Below are 18,059 nucleotides of genomic sequence, written 5' to 3'. Positions count from 1 at the left end.
AAATTTCATATAATTAATTCTCCATAAAAATTTACTTGAAATTTAAGGTTAAAAATAACTGTGGCAATTCACTGTAACAAAATCCACAAAACACATTATCACTGAAAAAAAAAAAAGACTGCACAAATATGTAAATTCGTGTATATCTTAGAAAATTTTGAATAAAAAAGTCTAATTTTTTGCACGTATGCTTAGAAATACACCCACTTTAAGATGATGGTAACAATTTTATAGTTTATAATTCAAATTTTTTTTGAAAAATTTATAAAAATTATTTAAAAATACAAATTTTAAAATAAATTATAAAAAATGAACGAATTTTACTTGGAAGGAACCTAAATTTCGAAATGTGAAAGGAAGAATCAAATAAGTTTAATAAAAAAGAAATATTAATAAATATATACCAAACTCAATTAACATTGAGGAGCCAAAATTTTGACAGCAAAATTTTCAAAAACTACTCGTGCGATTTTTACAAAACTTGGCATTTTGGCGTAGCTTGAGTCGTAAAATGGAAATATGAAAAAAAAATTGTCATGTCATTTAAAACAAAAAGTCAGATTTTTTTGTCAAAATACCTATATTATAACAATGCCGTATATAAATTTGATTATAACAATGCCATATATATATCCTGAGTTGTGCTTTCGAGACATGAAAAACGCAAGTTGAATTTCGTCAATTGGCCCAGTAGAATGGGAGATACCTGTCCCCCCCCCCCCGCAGTCTACTTCGTGCTTTACAATAACACCGACAACTTTCAAAAAAATTTCATAAAAAAATGAGATATATACCAAATTCAATTAATATTGAGGAGCTAAAATTTTGAGAGCTAATTTCTTAAATCTACTTGTGCAATTTTTACAAAACTTGGCAGTCTGGCATAATTTGAGTCATAGAATCAAAATATGGAAAGAAATGGCATGTCATTTCAGAAAAAAATCCGATTTTGAGTCAAAATACCTATGTTAGAATGATGCTATATATAAATCTAATATCTATCCTAAGTCGTGCTTTCCAAACATGAAAAACGCAATTTGCCCAGTGGAACAGGAGATATAGAACTGTCCCATTTCTCTCTCTCTCTCTCTCTTTCCCCCCCCACAGTGTACATAAAGTGTTGTTAAACATCAAAACTTGAATAAACTAAATACTTAAAAGCTAAACAAAAGGTTAAAGCTAAATAAAAGCACTTCCTCCTGAAACTATGAAATCCTCTCCCCGAGGAGGGGAATTTTCCCTGGTTGAACATCCCTGCTGTACACTGATTATAACCAATCAATGATGATAAAAATTCTGTTCAATCTTAGCTGAATTCTGATTCTGAATGAAATTCTGATTGCAAATTGCTGATAGTTTAAATTGCTGATGATTAAAATTGTTGATGGTTTAAATATATACTATAACAATAGCTTCTATCATTGATCTGATTTACAGCAGTACCTTATCAGTGATTTTATACAACTTTTATTATACTATTTGATGTTTCTCATATACACGGTAGCAACATGTGAAGAATCATCTAAAGCTTAATTATTAGTTATTAGTTTTTGAATGTTCAGTACCCCCGAAAAAATGAAAGAAATAAAAATAATTCCATCTTAGACATTTAACTAAACCTGTTGCATCAATATACATGAAATCAAAAATCTTGACAGTATGACATAATTCATATTTAAAAATAAAACTGTACTGCTGCAAGATTATTTAATCTAGCACAGCATTCAGTTTAGGTAAGAGGATTTTTATAAATACATATATTTATACATAGATATATTTTCTTAAACTGCTATCTTTTTATCAACAGTAAACCTCAACACATGCATACATATTGTTTTAGAAGCAAATTAAAAATTACAACAAGAATGATTTAATATAGGCTTATATGTACCTGTAATGATCTTTCAGTATTTATCTCTTGTAATTCAATAATACTCTGAACACTGTGACACATACACATTTTAAAAGATGAGAGATCTCTTTCTGTTGAGTTTCTTAGATTTGTAAAATCATGCTTGAAGTTCAATATTTGATGCCATAATGATAAAAGCATGTTGCTCTCTTTGGTGAAATACAGACTGAATGACTGAAAATAAATTTAAATAAAAAAATAATTTTAATTTTGATCTCTTGATTATGTTTTAAAAACCTTAAAAAATCATATTTTTAGTTTAAAAAAAGCTCATAAAATATTATATTAAAACATCAGAAAAAATACTTGTTCCTCTTCTTTCCATTCTGATTCTTTTGCTAATAGCTGAGCTCTTGCATGCTGCCATTCTTTAGTCAGACGATGAACATCTGATGTAAGAGTTTGATTAACTTCTGTAGCAGTTTCTAGCTGTTCACGTAAAAGTGTATTTATCTGAGTTAAGCCTTGACACCTTGAGAAAAAAATAAAAGTAAAGCACAAATTTAGCTGCGTAAATTTACTCAAAGACATATCCTTCCATTCTGATAGAGTAAATATTTTATCACAATTACTAACTAGGCACAGTCTCATAAACAGCACTTCACTTTTTTAAAGAACAGTAAGCCCTTGCTGAACACTGGGGTTGCTTCATTAACACTCAGCGTCTATGGCAAAATCGCATTTTACAAAGTTAACTTTCTATGAAAAAAGGGGTTAGATAATTGTTTAGATTAAGAAAGTTATGTATAATTTATACAACTTAAATACTATTATAATTAAAAGAGAAAAAATAAAACAAACGTTGTGACGAACCTGCATTTATCCATGGCGGCCCGTAGAGCAATCACAATGCATCCGATGGTTCAGTTTTCTAATACTATTTATTATTCATTATATTTACATATTTACAACTGTCCTATTGTTAGGTGGACTACCTTCACAGAAATCATGTTGCCTAATCAAACGACATTTCGTTTCTACTTACATGCGTTGCGCTACTGCCAAGCAGCGCCCTCTACTTCTCTCTTTACAACAAACGTTAATTGAAACAATTTCTGTTGCTGCATAATAAGTAGATATATGATACAATTAATATTTTAAATAGCTTGAATTTTGCTTGAGACAACGTCTGATGCAACTCATTAAGTGTTTTGTGGTAAAGAGTGCAAAGTTTTTGACACCTGCTGTAAAGTATACTCTTCTTTCTTGTCTTGGGTCAATTTCCATTGCAAAATCAGACAGTTCCCAAACCTTTTTTAACAATTTATTTAACTACTTGTACATTAAAGGCTCTTTCAGTCTTCACTACACTGCTTTCACCAACTGCTAGTGTTATAAAAATATCAAATTCTTTATTCTTATTTCATAGCTGTGATTCTCGATTAATTCTTTGATTTTTCCTTGTTCTATATCTGAAATTCCTTTCCTACCTTTTGCTTCAGCCATTTGCATGATTTCCTTGGCTTCATTTTCAATCTATAGAAATCCTTTAAAACTGATGACAACTTCTGGCCAAAGCTGATGCCAGCAAGCATTCATTGTTGATGAATTCACTCGTTTCCATGCGAGATTAATCAATTCTATGCAGTGTCTTATACTGAATTGTTTCCAAAATGCTTTTGCTGTGCTGTGTTTTGATTCACCTAGTTCTTTATTTGAAGATATGTTAACATGCCTGGCACAGCAGGCTTTGAATGTTTTTATGATTCCTTGATCTATTGGTTGGACTAAGGATGAGGTATTTGCTGGAAGGAGGAGAAACCTCTACATTTGGATGCATTGTAATGTCAGAGCTTCAGCACCGTATTCTAGAGAAAATTATCAGGAATTAGGACTTTAAAGCTCAAATTTTGATGTTCTAAGCAATGACTGACTTTTTAATGAATAAATTTTCAAACCAGTTGTTAAAGAGGAACTATCACATCATGGCTGATACTCTGCAGCATACCACATATAACTGAAATTATCATATTGGTTAAAATTAAATGGAGACAATTAAGATAACCCACATATGCAAAATCACATTCTGTAAGTCCATGTTTGGAAAGGGTTTATTGTACACACATCTTATCTTTGATTATGAAAAATACAAATTTATTCTTATGATTATGAAATTCTCTCATTGTTTTCATTGAAATCACATTGTTTCACATTGTTCCCACTGAAATAAATAACTGATTTGCAAAAATCCAAAATTCTTATAAGCAATTACAGTAAAATTTTAGAACTATCATTTCTTTTATTATAATTTATATGTTACATCTTTACATCGTCATGACACTTGCAAATAATTAACATTTTACATTTCAATGAATACAAATTATTGAAAAAAATTATTACCTATTTTTTTCTTGTTCAAGTCTAATTAAAGCAGTTTCCAGATCCATTGATAAAGCATTCTGGGAATGAGAATCTGACTCCTGAAGAAAAAAAAAAAGTTTTTCAAAAAGCTATACCTTAAATTGTGCAAAGGCTTTATTTTATTTTATTTTATTTTTATTTTCCTGTACGAATAAAATTTTTAAAAAAATGTATTTTTTTTTCTTAAATGATAATGCTAAAATAATTGCCTCAGAAAATTATTTTTTGAAGAAACTCTTTTAGATAAAATACCAAAACAAACTAGTTTTCATGTATTATAATATAATATAACAGTTAATTCTATATAGTTAATTATAACAGTTAAATATAATATAACAGTAAACAGTCACATATTATAATATAAGTTATTATAATATAACAGTAATTAATAACAGTATATAATAATATAACCCAATTTTCCTAAGAAAGTTCTAAACAGAAGCATTCTTGCCCTTAGACAAATAGAGTTGTTAAGCAAGCAATCATATACACTGGTTATCATAAATTAAAGAAAAATCACAAAAATAGCGATAACTCCCTCAAAAATAAGCCAAACCATGTAAAATTTGAATATGTTGCCTAGTAAGAGTAGCCGAGTAACACCGTGATATGCAAATTAGTGGTGCTGCTTTCGGAATACGTCATCTGTGAGGAGCATAAAAATCCATGTTTGAGAGGAAGCCCACATATTTCACTGTGACAGTGACATCAGAAATCTGAGATAGCCAATTCGTAACAATGAACTCCAGGCATCATTTGCCTGCAGAACTGCGATGGAGAGCCATTGGGAGACATGAGGCAGGACAAAGTCAAACAGAAGTGGCCAGATGGTTAAATGTGAGTCCTTCTGTGGTTCATAGACTTTGGAGGCAATTTCAAACCCCAGATTCGGCATCTAGGAGGTTCAGCCAAGGATGGCCAACTGCTAGGACGAGTGCCGATGACCGATATTTGACATTATGTGCACGCAGGAATAGAACCGCTACTCCGACTCTTCTTAGATCCTCCCTTGCTGCAGCCACCGGAAGGTTCGTGTCAACGTCAACTGTGCATAGAAGGCTTCACAAAGGTGGTCTGTATGGCGAGGCGACCAGCCATCTGTGTGCTGCTCATGTCACGGCATAGGAGGGACCGTTTTCAGTGTGCACGACATGTCCACTGGATGCCTGATCAATGGAGGGCGGTTCTCTTTACGGATGAGTCCAGGTTTAGTCTAGAAAGCGATAGTACCCATTATTTGATATGGAGAGAACCTAGAACCCGTTATCATCCGTCAAACATTCGTGAAAGAGGTGCATACGAAAGGGGCAGTGTCTGTGTTTGGGGAGGCATCTCTTTGGGTGGACGCACAGAGCTCCATGTGTTTCCAAGGGGAACCGTGAATGCTCAGATTTATAGAGATGACATCCTTGATGTTTATGTGTGCCCATATGCCCGGGCAATAGGTGATGCTTTCCTGTTACAGGACAACAACGCAAGACCACACAGGGCTCGCATCGTAGATGATTATCTTCAACAGGAAACAATTATGCGCATGAAGTTACCAGCTCGATCCGCAGACTTGAATCCTATCGAGCATGTTTTTGATGCTTTAGGGAGACATCTAGCTACTCTCAATCCGCCCCCTCAAACCCTTGTTGCACTTGCAACTGCTTCACAAGAGCAATGGCTCTCGCTTCCTATGGAAGTGATAGACCCCATAACTGAAAGCATCACACATCGCTGTATGTGGTGTATTGCTTCTAGAGGCGAAAATATTCCATATTGAAGGTACTTTTCCTATAGCAAACTTGTTCATTTTATACATGTGCTAATTTCTATACTACCATAATTGTCTGGTAATTTCTTTTTATGTTAGTTGATACCTTACTATGTGTTGTATATTGTTGGTAAGTTTCAGTAAATTCTACATGTAACTTTTTCAGTAATCGTGATTTTTCCTTAATTTATGATAACCAGCATACTTCATAAGCAAGCAATCATATACTTCATACTTCATTCATGATAAAATGCACATAAGTAATTTCTAGGGAATTTAATACATTAAAATATTTATATCTGTACAAGTAATTTTTAGTGAATATGATTTTCAAGAAAGAATCATTGACATTCATATAATATATAATAACATCTAATGATGTCTGTATGCAGTAGTTAACAATACTGTAAGGAAGAAATCTCTACATGATAATTCAAGTGCCCAGTTTTATACCCTTAAATACAAAAGAAAATCCACATTTCTACAAAATATGATTTTCAATTCAAATCTGTCCTCATTAAATTTACTTAAAACTAATCATTGAAATAGATGAAATGTTTGATCATAATGTTAAATTTAACAGTTGTAACTTCCTGTAATGTATGAAACTTAAACAAGAAATCATAACTTAAGGTAAAAATGACAAAACAATGTTTATTCAGTTATCACAAATAAAAGAACATCTTTCATGCAATAATAAAAAAAGAACATTTTATGAAAAATTTTAATATTTCTTCACCCTTATTTAATTAACCTTATATACTTTGTCATAAGCATTTATTTGATTTCCAAAAACATCTTAATTTTTGCTTATTTAAGTTAAATTTTACGTAGATAAAAATTACAGCATTTGAACCTATTATTTGTTACTGAGTTTGAGCATCAGAGATGACAATGAGGTTTTATCTAGTTTCAAATCAATTTTGATCAACAACCCTTAGCAAGAGTGACTTTTCAGGTCCCATACCTCTCTTTTCCAAGCAACAATCTTTGATGAGGTATTTCAGATGAAATACATTTTAAATGTTCCTCCTTCATAAAGACCCTACAGTCAGCTTTCCTTTTTCAGCAAAATTCAAGCTCCAAGTCATCAGGATTGCTTAACTATTAATCTGACCAACAGCTTTTTATTCATGAGGCCTGTTTATGTAATAAATACCAGAACCAAAAACAACAAAGAACATAACAGTTCAGCTTAAAGCAAAATATAAAATATTCATATTACCACAATATTGGCTTCATTAGCAGTATGTTCAGCCAAAGCAGCTTCTAGCTTTGCACAGCGAATCCGATATTCTTCAACCTAAAACAAATGTACTATTACTTAACATGAAAAAAATTAAATATGCGATAATAACAGAATGTGACTGTCATTCATTTCATATTTGCTTATTTTAAAGTTTAAAAAGCTATAATTATGTCTAGGTGAATTTTGAATAATCATTAGCAAAAGCTCTATTATGGATTACATCCCTCCCTCCCCCCAATAAGTTTGGAAATTTATTCACAAGTTTCAACCTCCTCCTAAGTATATGAGTGCTTGCTTAACTACTCTATTTGTCTAAGGGCAAGAATGCTTCTGTTTAGAAATTTCTTAGGAAAATTAGGTGACATTTCATGGGGAAATTTCCTCATGAAACATTCACACAGTAACTCACTCACCAGGATTTTCTGAGATTGTTAATAGATTGCAGTATTACAGTACAGTGTGTCCCAAATACAAAACCAAAATGCATACGAGTTTGTGCTAATGCTGTTACATACACTTTTTTTAGTTATTATTATTTTGTTAATACTAATATAGAAGTACAGTAAAAAATCTTGTTAATGATTGTGTCATTCTCCCAGCATAACAGTAAGTTGGTAAACAGACATACAGTATATAAAGATTGTGCTACTCAACTGAATGATAATGTGTTTTTATTGTTGAGCTGGATGCAAAACATACCAACATTAAATATGTAAAGAAAAATTTTATTTTAGATTTCATATTCATCAAACAAAACTGCTATGCACAAACATGTTAAAAATTGATGAAAAATTATCAACCAGTGCCTAAAAGAGAGCAGTAAAAATATCTCGTATTGAGAGACTGCATATAAAGTTCATCAATGCAATACATTACATATACATGCATGTTACATGTTCACTAATAAAAGCAGTGTAGTATTGAAATTTGATCTGAGTATGTACGGAATGACAGCATTATGCATAATATCATTTCTTATTATATTCATTAACTTATTGTGAGTGTTTAATGTAAATGCTTATAAAGGAATAGCTTAAATCTCACCATACCATCAATTTTTTATTAGAATTAGAAATATCACTAAAACCCTTTAGTAGATAGTAAATCCAGGTTAATATCAGTATGTTTCTGTGTCTTGTTGAAATCTAAACAGTTTAATTTGGCTAAAATAAAAACGTTTTAAATATCTGATAAAAGTCTCTAAACTATACAAAAAGAAACATTATTTTGACTGCGTTCATTACTTAGATTTTGCTGAATCACACTTACAATGATATTTTTTATTATAATTAAAAATTAGCAAATGCTTTGCATTGTGTACATATAAACTCTCCAATTAATACTGATGCTATTAAAATCAATGTAACAAGTCTTACTCTCGGCATTATTTGTAAAAACTGTACATATTAAAAATATTATTAATACTCAAAAGTATTTTCTCTCTCCTTTCTGCATGCCTTTGTGGTGTAATGGTTAGCACACTCGGTGCATATTTGAGAGGTCTAGGTTCGAGTCCCGGTGAGGGCACTGCTCAACTTTCACATCTCCTGCTCCAAAAATGACCTAATGAGCCTACAGTGGCCCCTGAACTAAAAGGTTGTGAATGATGATTCTTCACTACCAGGATTTGGCAATTAGGTCCCCTAATCCCCAGTCATCCTTTAAAAAAAGGGGGAGTATATGAGGTATTTTTACCCTCCTTTCAACATGACTTCATGGTGTAAAGAATAGCACACTCAGCACATATTTGAGAGGTCCAGGTACGAATCCCGACAAGCTCATTGCTCATGTCTACCTACTTTAAAAAAAAAAAAAAAAAAAAAATATGACTCTACAATACTAATGCATGTGCATTGTAATACAATTAATAATAATTTGATGAAGCATAATTCATCTTTTATTTAGAAAATTATTTAGAAAATTTATTTGATTTAGAAAAAACTTATTCAATTTAACTGAAAAAAGAATGTATGGTTTATTCATGGAAATGATAATATTAAAGGAATGAATTCTAATTAAAAATGTTCTAACGATTCAAATGCTCTGATTGATGAAATTTATATGAATACAGAGGCCCAACGTAAAATAAAATGCAATTGAGAAACAAAGCCAGATTTTGTTTTCACACTCATTTCAATATTAATTGAAGACTAAGATAATGTTTCAATTTTGGTTTTCTTAACAATCATGAAAGCTATTGAATAGTGTGGGTGTCTAACATTGTTTATAAACTCTTCATTACAAACTCATTCCCTCTCTTCATTCTTACAGACACTTACATTAAGCTCTTCATTCTTACAGACATTTTAGTTTAGGTTACCATCTCAGTTGCTGCCAACAAATATAGAAATATTATAATGAATTCTCATCCAATATCAATAATGAGCTCTTTTAATGTTAAATAACTTCTTATTAGTATTCCACTGTAAGTGGAATTATAATGTCTTAATCTTATTTTGAGAAATACCTCCTTCCTCCTCATACTGAAATAGAAATTATTACTCCTATTACAGTCAAAAGTCATTAATTCGGACATACATAATCCGGAATGATCTATAATCCGGACCTCAAAGCTAAAATCTTTCTGCGCATGCGCATAAGCGTTTAATATATAACGGACGGTATAAGCTAAAATTATCTAATTATCTATTTAAGTTAACGTTGATGATTGCGTTGTTCCTTAATCTTCGAATTGGATCCGGATTATTATTTTTTGCAGACTGAAAGAGCAATTTTATAAAAGTAAGCTTGAAGTTTCGATTATGTCAAATAGAATTTCCGATGCTGGAGCTCCCAAAGGATCTACAAAACGAAAGTATGAATCGATGTCCATCAAACAAGAAGTGGAATTGCTACAAAAAATGGATAAAGGCATATCCTTTGTTTATATAACCGTTCCGAAATCTGTTCATCAATTTCACGCTGCTCTGCGCCATGGAGGTAGGAAAGGAAGGAGGTGCCCACCGGCGCTAGAAGTGAAGCACTGCTTTGAAGCTTGGGTCACCAGATGGGGTGTTCTTTGTTTACATTCAGAAGCTCGCTTGACAGGGTTCTGATAGTATTTCGACACACGACAGTTCCAAAAAAAATCGAAAAAGGGACACTTTCGCATGAGAAAAACATTCATAGTGTGATGGATAATAGCACTTTGTATAGTTTAGTGACATTTACGCAAAAATCACATCTTGGTTATCTTTCGATAACTAACAACAGCAATTTTGATTATGAATTTGTTTTATAAAATTCTAAGCTGTTGAACTACAAAAATATAGATTTTAAGAAAAATGTTATGCTTAAAGAATTAAAAACACCTTACGGTACATTTAAAATTGTATACGTCTTTCGATACCCTTTATAGAGTATTCGCTACTTTTATTTTATTTTCCAAACGCCAAAATGTTTGAAATAAAGCAAATTTTTTTCACATCCATATATTATTTAACATGTACCTTTTAAAATTTTTTAGAGGAGAGGCTTTACTGCTGCCCATTTTAAACTCATCATTTTAATTTTATATATCTGAAAAATAATCACTTTGCCCTTACACGTTTTACTTATTTAGGTTAATTAAAAATAAAATTACCATCAAATACTGCAATCCTCGTCAAAATTAATAAATATACACACAGATATGCCAATAAGTTAGCTTTCCCTTGATACTGTGAAGAAATCTAATTATTAAATGTATCTTAATTTATAATGATTATAAATGTTATCTAAATATATAATAACCTTAATATTGAATTGTAAACATAAATTGAAATCCTGTTGACAAATACGTTATAAAACTATTTAAGTAAGAATTGTTCGTATTGGAAAGCAATCTGTTAAAAGGTATTGTAAAGCAAATGCTATGAGATGTGCACTTAAGAACGTAATAAACAGTTTTGGAATATGTATTGTTGAAATGAAGGGTAAAAAAAAATCTGGTAAGTATAATTAAAAGAATTATTCTCCTTACATTTTATAATAACTCAGTTACAAGTTTTAAATAATACTTAAAAAAAAACTTATTTTATTAACTTTCAGAAATCTTCAGAGAAAGTCAAGTACTATTTAAAGTATTTCGCTAATTCCTAATAATTCTCTAATTTAAAATGAACCGAATAGAGCATTAATTATAAATTGGCATACATTTTTCGATTTAAAAAATGCCTCAGAAGCCAAAAAATCATGTCATATTTAAGAAAGTATTTTAGGAAGAAACTCTATAAATTGAAAAGAAATAATGCATAATTTTAATATTAATAATACAATAAACTTTGATCTTAATTTTTGTACTTCAACCGAATAAAATCGAATTACCTTAATTTTTTTTCCAATGTAATTAACGAAAACTTGTGAAAATATTTCATTCAAATTAAACCATTCTGAGAAAATTGTCCTGTGAAAAGTATAGCATTTGATTCCGTTCAGAATTAAATGTTGTTTTCATATACTTAGGACTCTGAAGTGCGGTAGAAAAAGAAAATATATACATTTATAGGTATATTTACAACGTAATTACAAAATATTTACATCCAAACGCGTCAAATCCCATTGAACTCAATGGTAAATGACCCAATGTTTTGGTCACCACGTAGGGATCGCCGGTCTTCAGAGCAGGGTACGGGAGAAACTTGTTTAGGGCGACTCCATCTTACTTCCTACCTCCATGCTCTGCGCTGGGCGGGGGGGACGTCGTGACGCGCAATGAACTGGAAGTTGATCTGTCAGCACTATCGTTATCTTCAGGGCAGATGTTTTCATTTTATTCGGCTTATAATTCCTTATTAAATGTAGTATTTCATCTCGATGTACTCCGTCTTTGATATGATTTAAATCAAATTCCTCGTCATTATAAATATCACGAATACAAATCAAATAGTTTGCTGGTTGCAATTTTCTAATTTCGGCTATGTGTAATGTATGCTTTACGCATGCGCGCGTTGAAAGAAATGTTTAATAAAGTAAACAAATAAATATTAAGCTTCTTTTTTTGTAAATTTTGATACCCTTTAGATCATAATTGCTCATTATTTTATAAATTACAGTTTCATATCTTTAATTTTATAATTTCTGCATGCCATCGTACCAGATTTAAACTGATGATCTATAATCCGGAAAAATCGATAATCCGGAATCGCCGAAGTCCCGACGAGTCCGGATTAAAGACTTTTGACTGTACTAAAGTTTATTTAAATGAGACTCAGATCTCATTTCCATACCAGCATCAGATTCAAAGATTAGCTATTGGTAAACTCTTTGGTAAATGTTGATATTTGCATAGCCTGTTTTAAAAAGCACTTAAAAAATGTTGTTGTTATTGTTCCTTGTAATATATTCATGATGATAGCAAATATTTTATTACAAGTTTATTCTTAACCTACACTCAATTCCTTCTTTAAATTTAATTTCTGAATTTATTTCCTCTCCTTGGCTCATTAATATCACACTATAAATTTAATTCCAGTTTTACAGCTAACTGAGGACCTCTTTTCAATTTGCTTCCTTTCCAATGCTACACTCTCTTGATAAAATTTTGCTCTTACGTTTTTCATGCCGTTAAGCTTGTTGTTTACTGGTATCTTTGACACAGAACTCAATGCCAATGAACCCTGTCTAAGATGCCCCCTCATGCTTCAAACTGATTTTGTTTTCCTGCAGAAGCAGTTACCTTATAGATGATTATTCACAATGATTATCGATTTGCTTATCACTTATCTTATTTTTTCAATGCCCTTGAAATCTATTTAAGAAATATATTGTAGAAATGTGGTACATTGGTTTATTAATACCATTATATTAATAAAATTATAATTAATTACAAAAATAACTAGCGAAGGAAAATTTTTTATTTATTCCAGGCTTAATTTATAACAGACTGCAAAAGAATAATATTTTAAAGCATGGAAGCGATTTTGTGTGTAAACACTGCAAAAGCTTACACTATAAATTTTGTTATACAATTTTAAAACACGCATTGCTTATTAAAACATCCATTAAATGGAATCAGTGTAATTAATTTAGTTCCTCTTTTAGTTAATCCTTTTCTTTTTTTAAAAGCAGTCTAACTTCAAAAAGGAAATCAACCATCCTCAAAATAACTTCACAAAACTTTATTAAAGCATTTTATTAAAGCTTTTTAAGTTTTTAAACTTTTTTTAAACATTATTAAAGCATTAGCATAAAATATAAAATCTTAACATTTCAAATTTAGGTACAGCCACTAACCCCTCCCCAATAAAAAGTGACAGTTAACAGGACAGGAAGATAACCTGCATAATACTATTTCATTCTACTGGGCTAATTGATGAAATTCAACTTGTGTTTTTTCAATGTTTCAAAAGCACGAGTTAGGATATGTATTAGATTCATATATAGCGTTGTTCTAACATAGGTATTTGACACAAAACCAGACTTTTTCTGAATTGACATATCAATCTTTTCCCATATTTCTAAACTATGCTTCAAATTGTGCCAAAATGCTAAGTTTTGTAAAAGTCACATGTGTAGTTTTTAAAAAATTAGTTCTCAGAATTTTAGTTTTTCAGAATTTTAATTTAATTTGGTACATAGCATTTATTAATTTTCTTTTTTTTTGTTGTTGTTTGTTAAACTTACTTAATTCCTTTTTTCACAGTTCAAAATTTAGACTCAGTACAAAATTTGTACGTTTTCAGTCCAAAGAGGCAATTTGCCCAGAACTATTAATTTCGTTTTGGCATTTTGCATTGATTCACGATAAGTGTTGTTTCACTTTTCAAATTGTTGCCACCAAATATCATTGCCCTGTATTATATTTAAAGAAATTAAATAATGAAGAATCTGCATGAATGTATTTGTTTCTTGCACTGCGATAAAACAACAGTACCTAGAGCCACCAAAATTTGAATAACGTAATCTTCCATACAATATGGGCATGTGGAAATTCTGATTTGAATTTGAAATTTGTTTTATTACATATTTCATATTTTCATTCAGATCATATGTAAGATTTCAAAGTGAGCAATGGCAACACTGTACGGAAAATATATATATATATATATCTCCAGCGCACGAAACTTTGTATCAGAAATTCTAAAGATATGCTCATTTTAAAATTATTCTGGATATTGCTCTTGAACTGAATTTTATGGTTTAAGTGCGAAGAACATGATATTTAATAAATAAAGGTAACACACAAAATGTTAAAGATACGCCCCTTTGGACGTAATTTAAAATCTGAAACCTTTCAGATTTTTTTTTCTAATTTATTTTTAAAATTTGTATTTTTAAATAATTTTAAAAAATTTTCGAAATTTTGAATTATATACTATAAAATTTTTACCAATACCTTAAAATTCATGTATTTTTTTAGGTATATCTGCAAAAAATTACAGTTTTTTATTCATACGTGAATTTATATAACGGTGCATTTTCAAATTTCACATTTTTTTGTTTTAAGCAATAATGATGCCGAACGTGTTAATGTACTTTGGTACAATCTTCAATAAATTGCAACAGTTATTTTTAACTTTAAATTTCAAAATAAATTTTTAAGAAAAAATAATCATGTGGAATTTTTCCCCTTAGTTCTATTAATGATGCATAATACCAAATGTTAATTAACACTATTTTTTTACTATTATTTTTATTTTGTTGTCCTTTTTTTTTAAGTATATTTAAAATAACATAAGATGAATTTAATTTCAATGTAGCCTGAGACTACACACAAAATATACTATTTAAACTGACTTAAGATAATTAATGGTGTATATCTTAAACGTCGACTAGTAAGATGCTAAACTAGTATAAACTTCGGCAAAGCTGGCGATAGTAACTACAATGCAAGGTTGCCAGAAACTCTAACTTGAGTTAAAAATCTGGATACACATTCCTTTCATCAGTTTAAAGACATAGCAAACTTATTTGCATTCTGATGAGGATTACAGAAAAAAAGTTTAACTAAAAGTTCAAATCATAACAGCTGGTTAATTAACATGAAATCTTAGATATAACTGAAAAAGTTAAATAACTATTCAAATTTTATCATTGAATGCATTTATGATATCTCTTTATCATTGAATGCATTTATCATTATTGAAATTATACATATATAATTTAACATTCCACAAACTTATATTCGAGACTTAGCCTTACAGTAAAGTCACTGAATACTGGTAGTTCGGTCCGAGGTTCGAATCCTGCGAACAGGCTGGCTGCATGGGCGATTTTGTGGTTTTTCTCATGTGAAATGTGTATACGAGGCAGTTTCTCTATAAAGTCCTCCACAAAGCCATCCCTCCCCTTAAGCAGATAAGCCTAGAGGCTTTGCCGTAAACTCATAACACCACTCAAGTCACAAAACCAAGACTTAGAAAATTCTATTTTAATTTAGATCATAAGTACTAAATATCCACTCATAAGAAAGGGGCACTTGATGGCAGCTAGTTTCTATCTATTCTTTACTTACAAGTGCCATTCTTTATGTAAAAATTAAACATGCTGCTACATCAAATGAAGTAACGGACAGGAAAGGCAAATTTGGGCGAGATGTGCATTTATTGATTTTGAATCACTTTACCGAATAGTAACATTTTGAGAATCCGCTGTGCAAGAAAGTAAATAGAAAATAAATTCAAGATCTTGCGTTTTGGCAGTAGCTATAGTTGTCAAAGACTGCTTCCAGATTCTTTCCATTATTCTCGTTGGATAGTTTCCATGGCATAATCCGATCTACGGATTTTATTTTCCCAAGACACAATTTTATATAATAAAAAAACAGTTACACCTTCGAGGTGTATTAAGAAAATCTGGATACTCAATGAATGATATGAGAAGTTGCAAGAAAAAGCAACACTTTGAGAAAAAGAACTACATTTCTTTCTTTAAAATACAACTCCCTAAAGTTTAGATGTTCAAGATGGGAGAGAATAAGGGATTTAAAGAGGATTGGATTATTTAATTTAGATAGAGCGAAGTGACCTCAGCTAGATCATAAATTTGACCGAGTGAGATGCTGGATAGAATAAGGGAATTCAGATTCTATATTTTCTCATATACCTTCTCGAAATCTATCGATGAATACGTTTTGATAATTGAATTATTTCGTTGTAAAGGAAAATAACAGCAATTAAAAGAATAGGCTACAGTTTGTTACTCAAGATAGGCACTTCGGGGTTATTTTTTTTCTCACTCGGCTTGCCTCGTAACTACGGTAGCGACAGCTACGTTAGATGGTTCAAACACCTAATTCTCCCGCCCTTCACTTCCTTTAGCGGGTTTTGCTTCGTAAAAAGCACACGAATGAAGGAAGACTTGAACTATGTCGCAATTGAGATGGAAAAAATAGGTGCTGTGGGGTGACGACGACACGTGTCGGCAAATGGGCGATGGTCAGAAATTCTTTGAAATAGACTATAGCAGTGATGGAGCAAGGCGGAGTCCGTCGTTGAATATGAATAGGCAAAACGGAGCAAGTTTTATATGAACAAGTAATTGAGATATTTTATGACCTTTTTCAATATGTTTTATCTTGGCAATAGCTTAAAGAGGTTCAAATGCACTCTCTCTTAAATCAATGCGTATCGGATGCGCTATAATGCACATGCACTACATTACCGAAAAGCATTTAAAAGAAGCCTATATTTTGATGCGTGGCCATTACATAGATTCTCTACGAAGAAGTGGCTCGTATTTTTACCGGAGGAAAACAACGAAGGCCATTTAATGCAGCTATCCTTCTCAGACCCAAATGAGAGACGAATTATCAGTGCACAGCGATCTTATACACAAGTTTTTGAAGCCTTTGAACATATACATTTACGATACTTACAATATTCATTATTAACAAATCCAATTTGTATTAACATCGGTTTATAAATTCATCGTACCTCTTCAGGCTCGGCTACATCTGTGCACAGACTTACCTGCAATTACAGAATGCAGTAGGTAGAAATAGTTTTACAGGGGTTTATGATAGCGAAAGTAATCTAACTTATTATCAGCATATAATGATCACTAAAATGTGTCTTAAATAACTTATTTAAAAACTATTGTAATTTTATATGTACACTGCGCTTAAAAAAGGGAGAGACAGCTCTATATCTCCCATTCTACTGGGCCGATTGACGAAATTCAAATTGCGTTCTTCATGTCTCGAAAGCGCGACTTAGGATATATATTAGATTTATATACAGCTCTATTCCAACATAGTTATTTTGACACAAAATCGGACTTTTTCTGAAATAACATACCAATTTTTTTCCATATTTCGATTCTACGACTCAAATTATGCCCAAATATGAAATTTTGTAAAATTTGGTGCGAAATTTACGGAGAAATTCACAAATTTATGTTGGCGCTTTTTTTTTCAGTTTGCGCCAAGAATAGTTCATTTGGCGAATTTCTGAATACATTTGGTTTCTTAAAATGTTATTCATATTTTAGTCAAATATTTTATTTTTGAAATATATGGCAACCTATTTTCCTTTCCCGTGAGAGGGAAAAAAATCACAACGTTCGTTCTTTTAAATAATGTTCTTTATATTACATTTTTATGTTATTATTTTAAGTATTTGTTTTTCTTTTTCGAATTTCATTTTAATTGTTTAAGTTGCATGCTTTCTTTCGAATAACTGTTTTAAAAATTTCTATTTACCCATTCGAACTGCGCAGTTTAAATATAAGACGTATCATTTATTTATTTACTTTTTTTTCAAATAGTTTTCTTTATGATTTATTTTTTTGTCACAGTTATTATTTTTAAATTTTTAGACTTTTATTTTAATTGTTTGTGTTGCATTATCTCTTCAAAT

General features: G+C 30.9%; 1 protein-coding gene across 2 annotated transcripts in view; it reads right to left on the bottom strand.

Annotated features, from left to right (window-relative positions):
* Positions 1-18,059, bottom strand: part of LOC118192812 (uncharacterized) — a 160,622-nt gene that overhangs the window by 95,064 nt on the left and 47,499 nt on the right. For both annotated transcript variants that reach the window (XM_035363833.2, XM_085813360.1), the window contains 4 exons: positions 7,258-7,335; positions 4,253-4,332; positions 2,219-2,384; positions 1,892-2,086 (listed from right to left, as the gene is read on the bottom strand). In XM_035363833.2, the coding sequence (XP_035219724.2) occupies positions 1,892-2,086; positions 2,219-2,384; positions 4,253-4,332; positions 7,258-7,335 (519 nt within the window). The remainder of the gene's footprint in view (positions 1-1,891; positions 2,087-2,218; positions 2,385-4,252; positions 4,333-7,257; positions 7,336-18,059) is intronic.

The sequence above is a fragment of the Stegodyphus dumicola genome, chromosome 3 (genome assembly GCF_044657685.1).
Source record: "Stegodyphus dumicola isolate Sdum_Otavi_A_Nest chromosome 3, ASM4465768v1".
Classification (NCBI taxonomy): domain Eukaryota; kingdom Metazoa; phylum Arthropoda; class Arachnida; order Araneae; family Eresidae; genus Stegodyphus; species Stegodyphus dumicola.
This window is presented reverse-complemented; position numbering and strand designations above follow the sequence as displayed.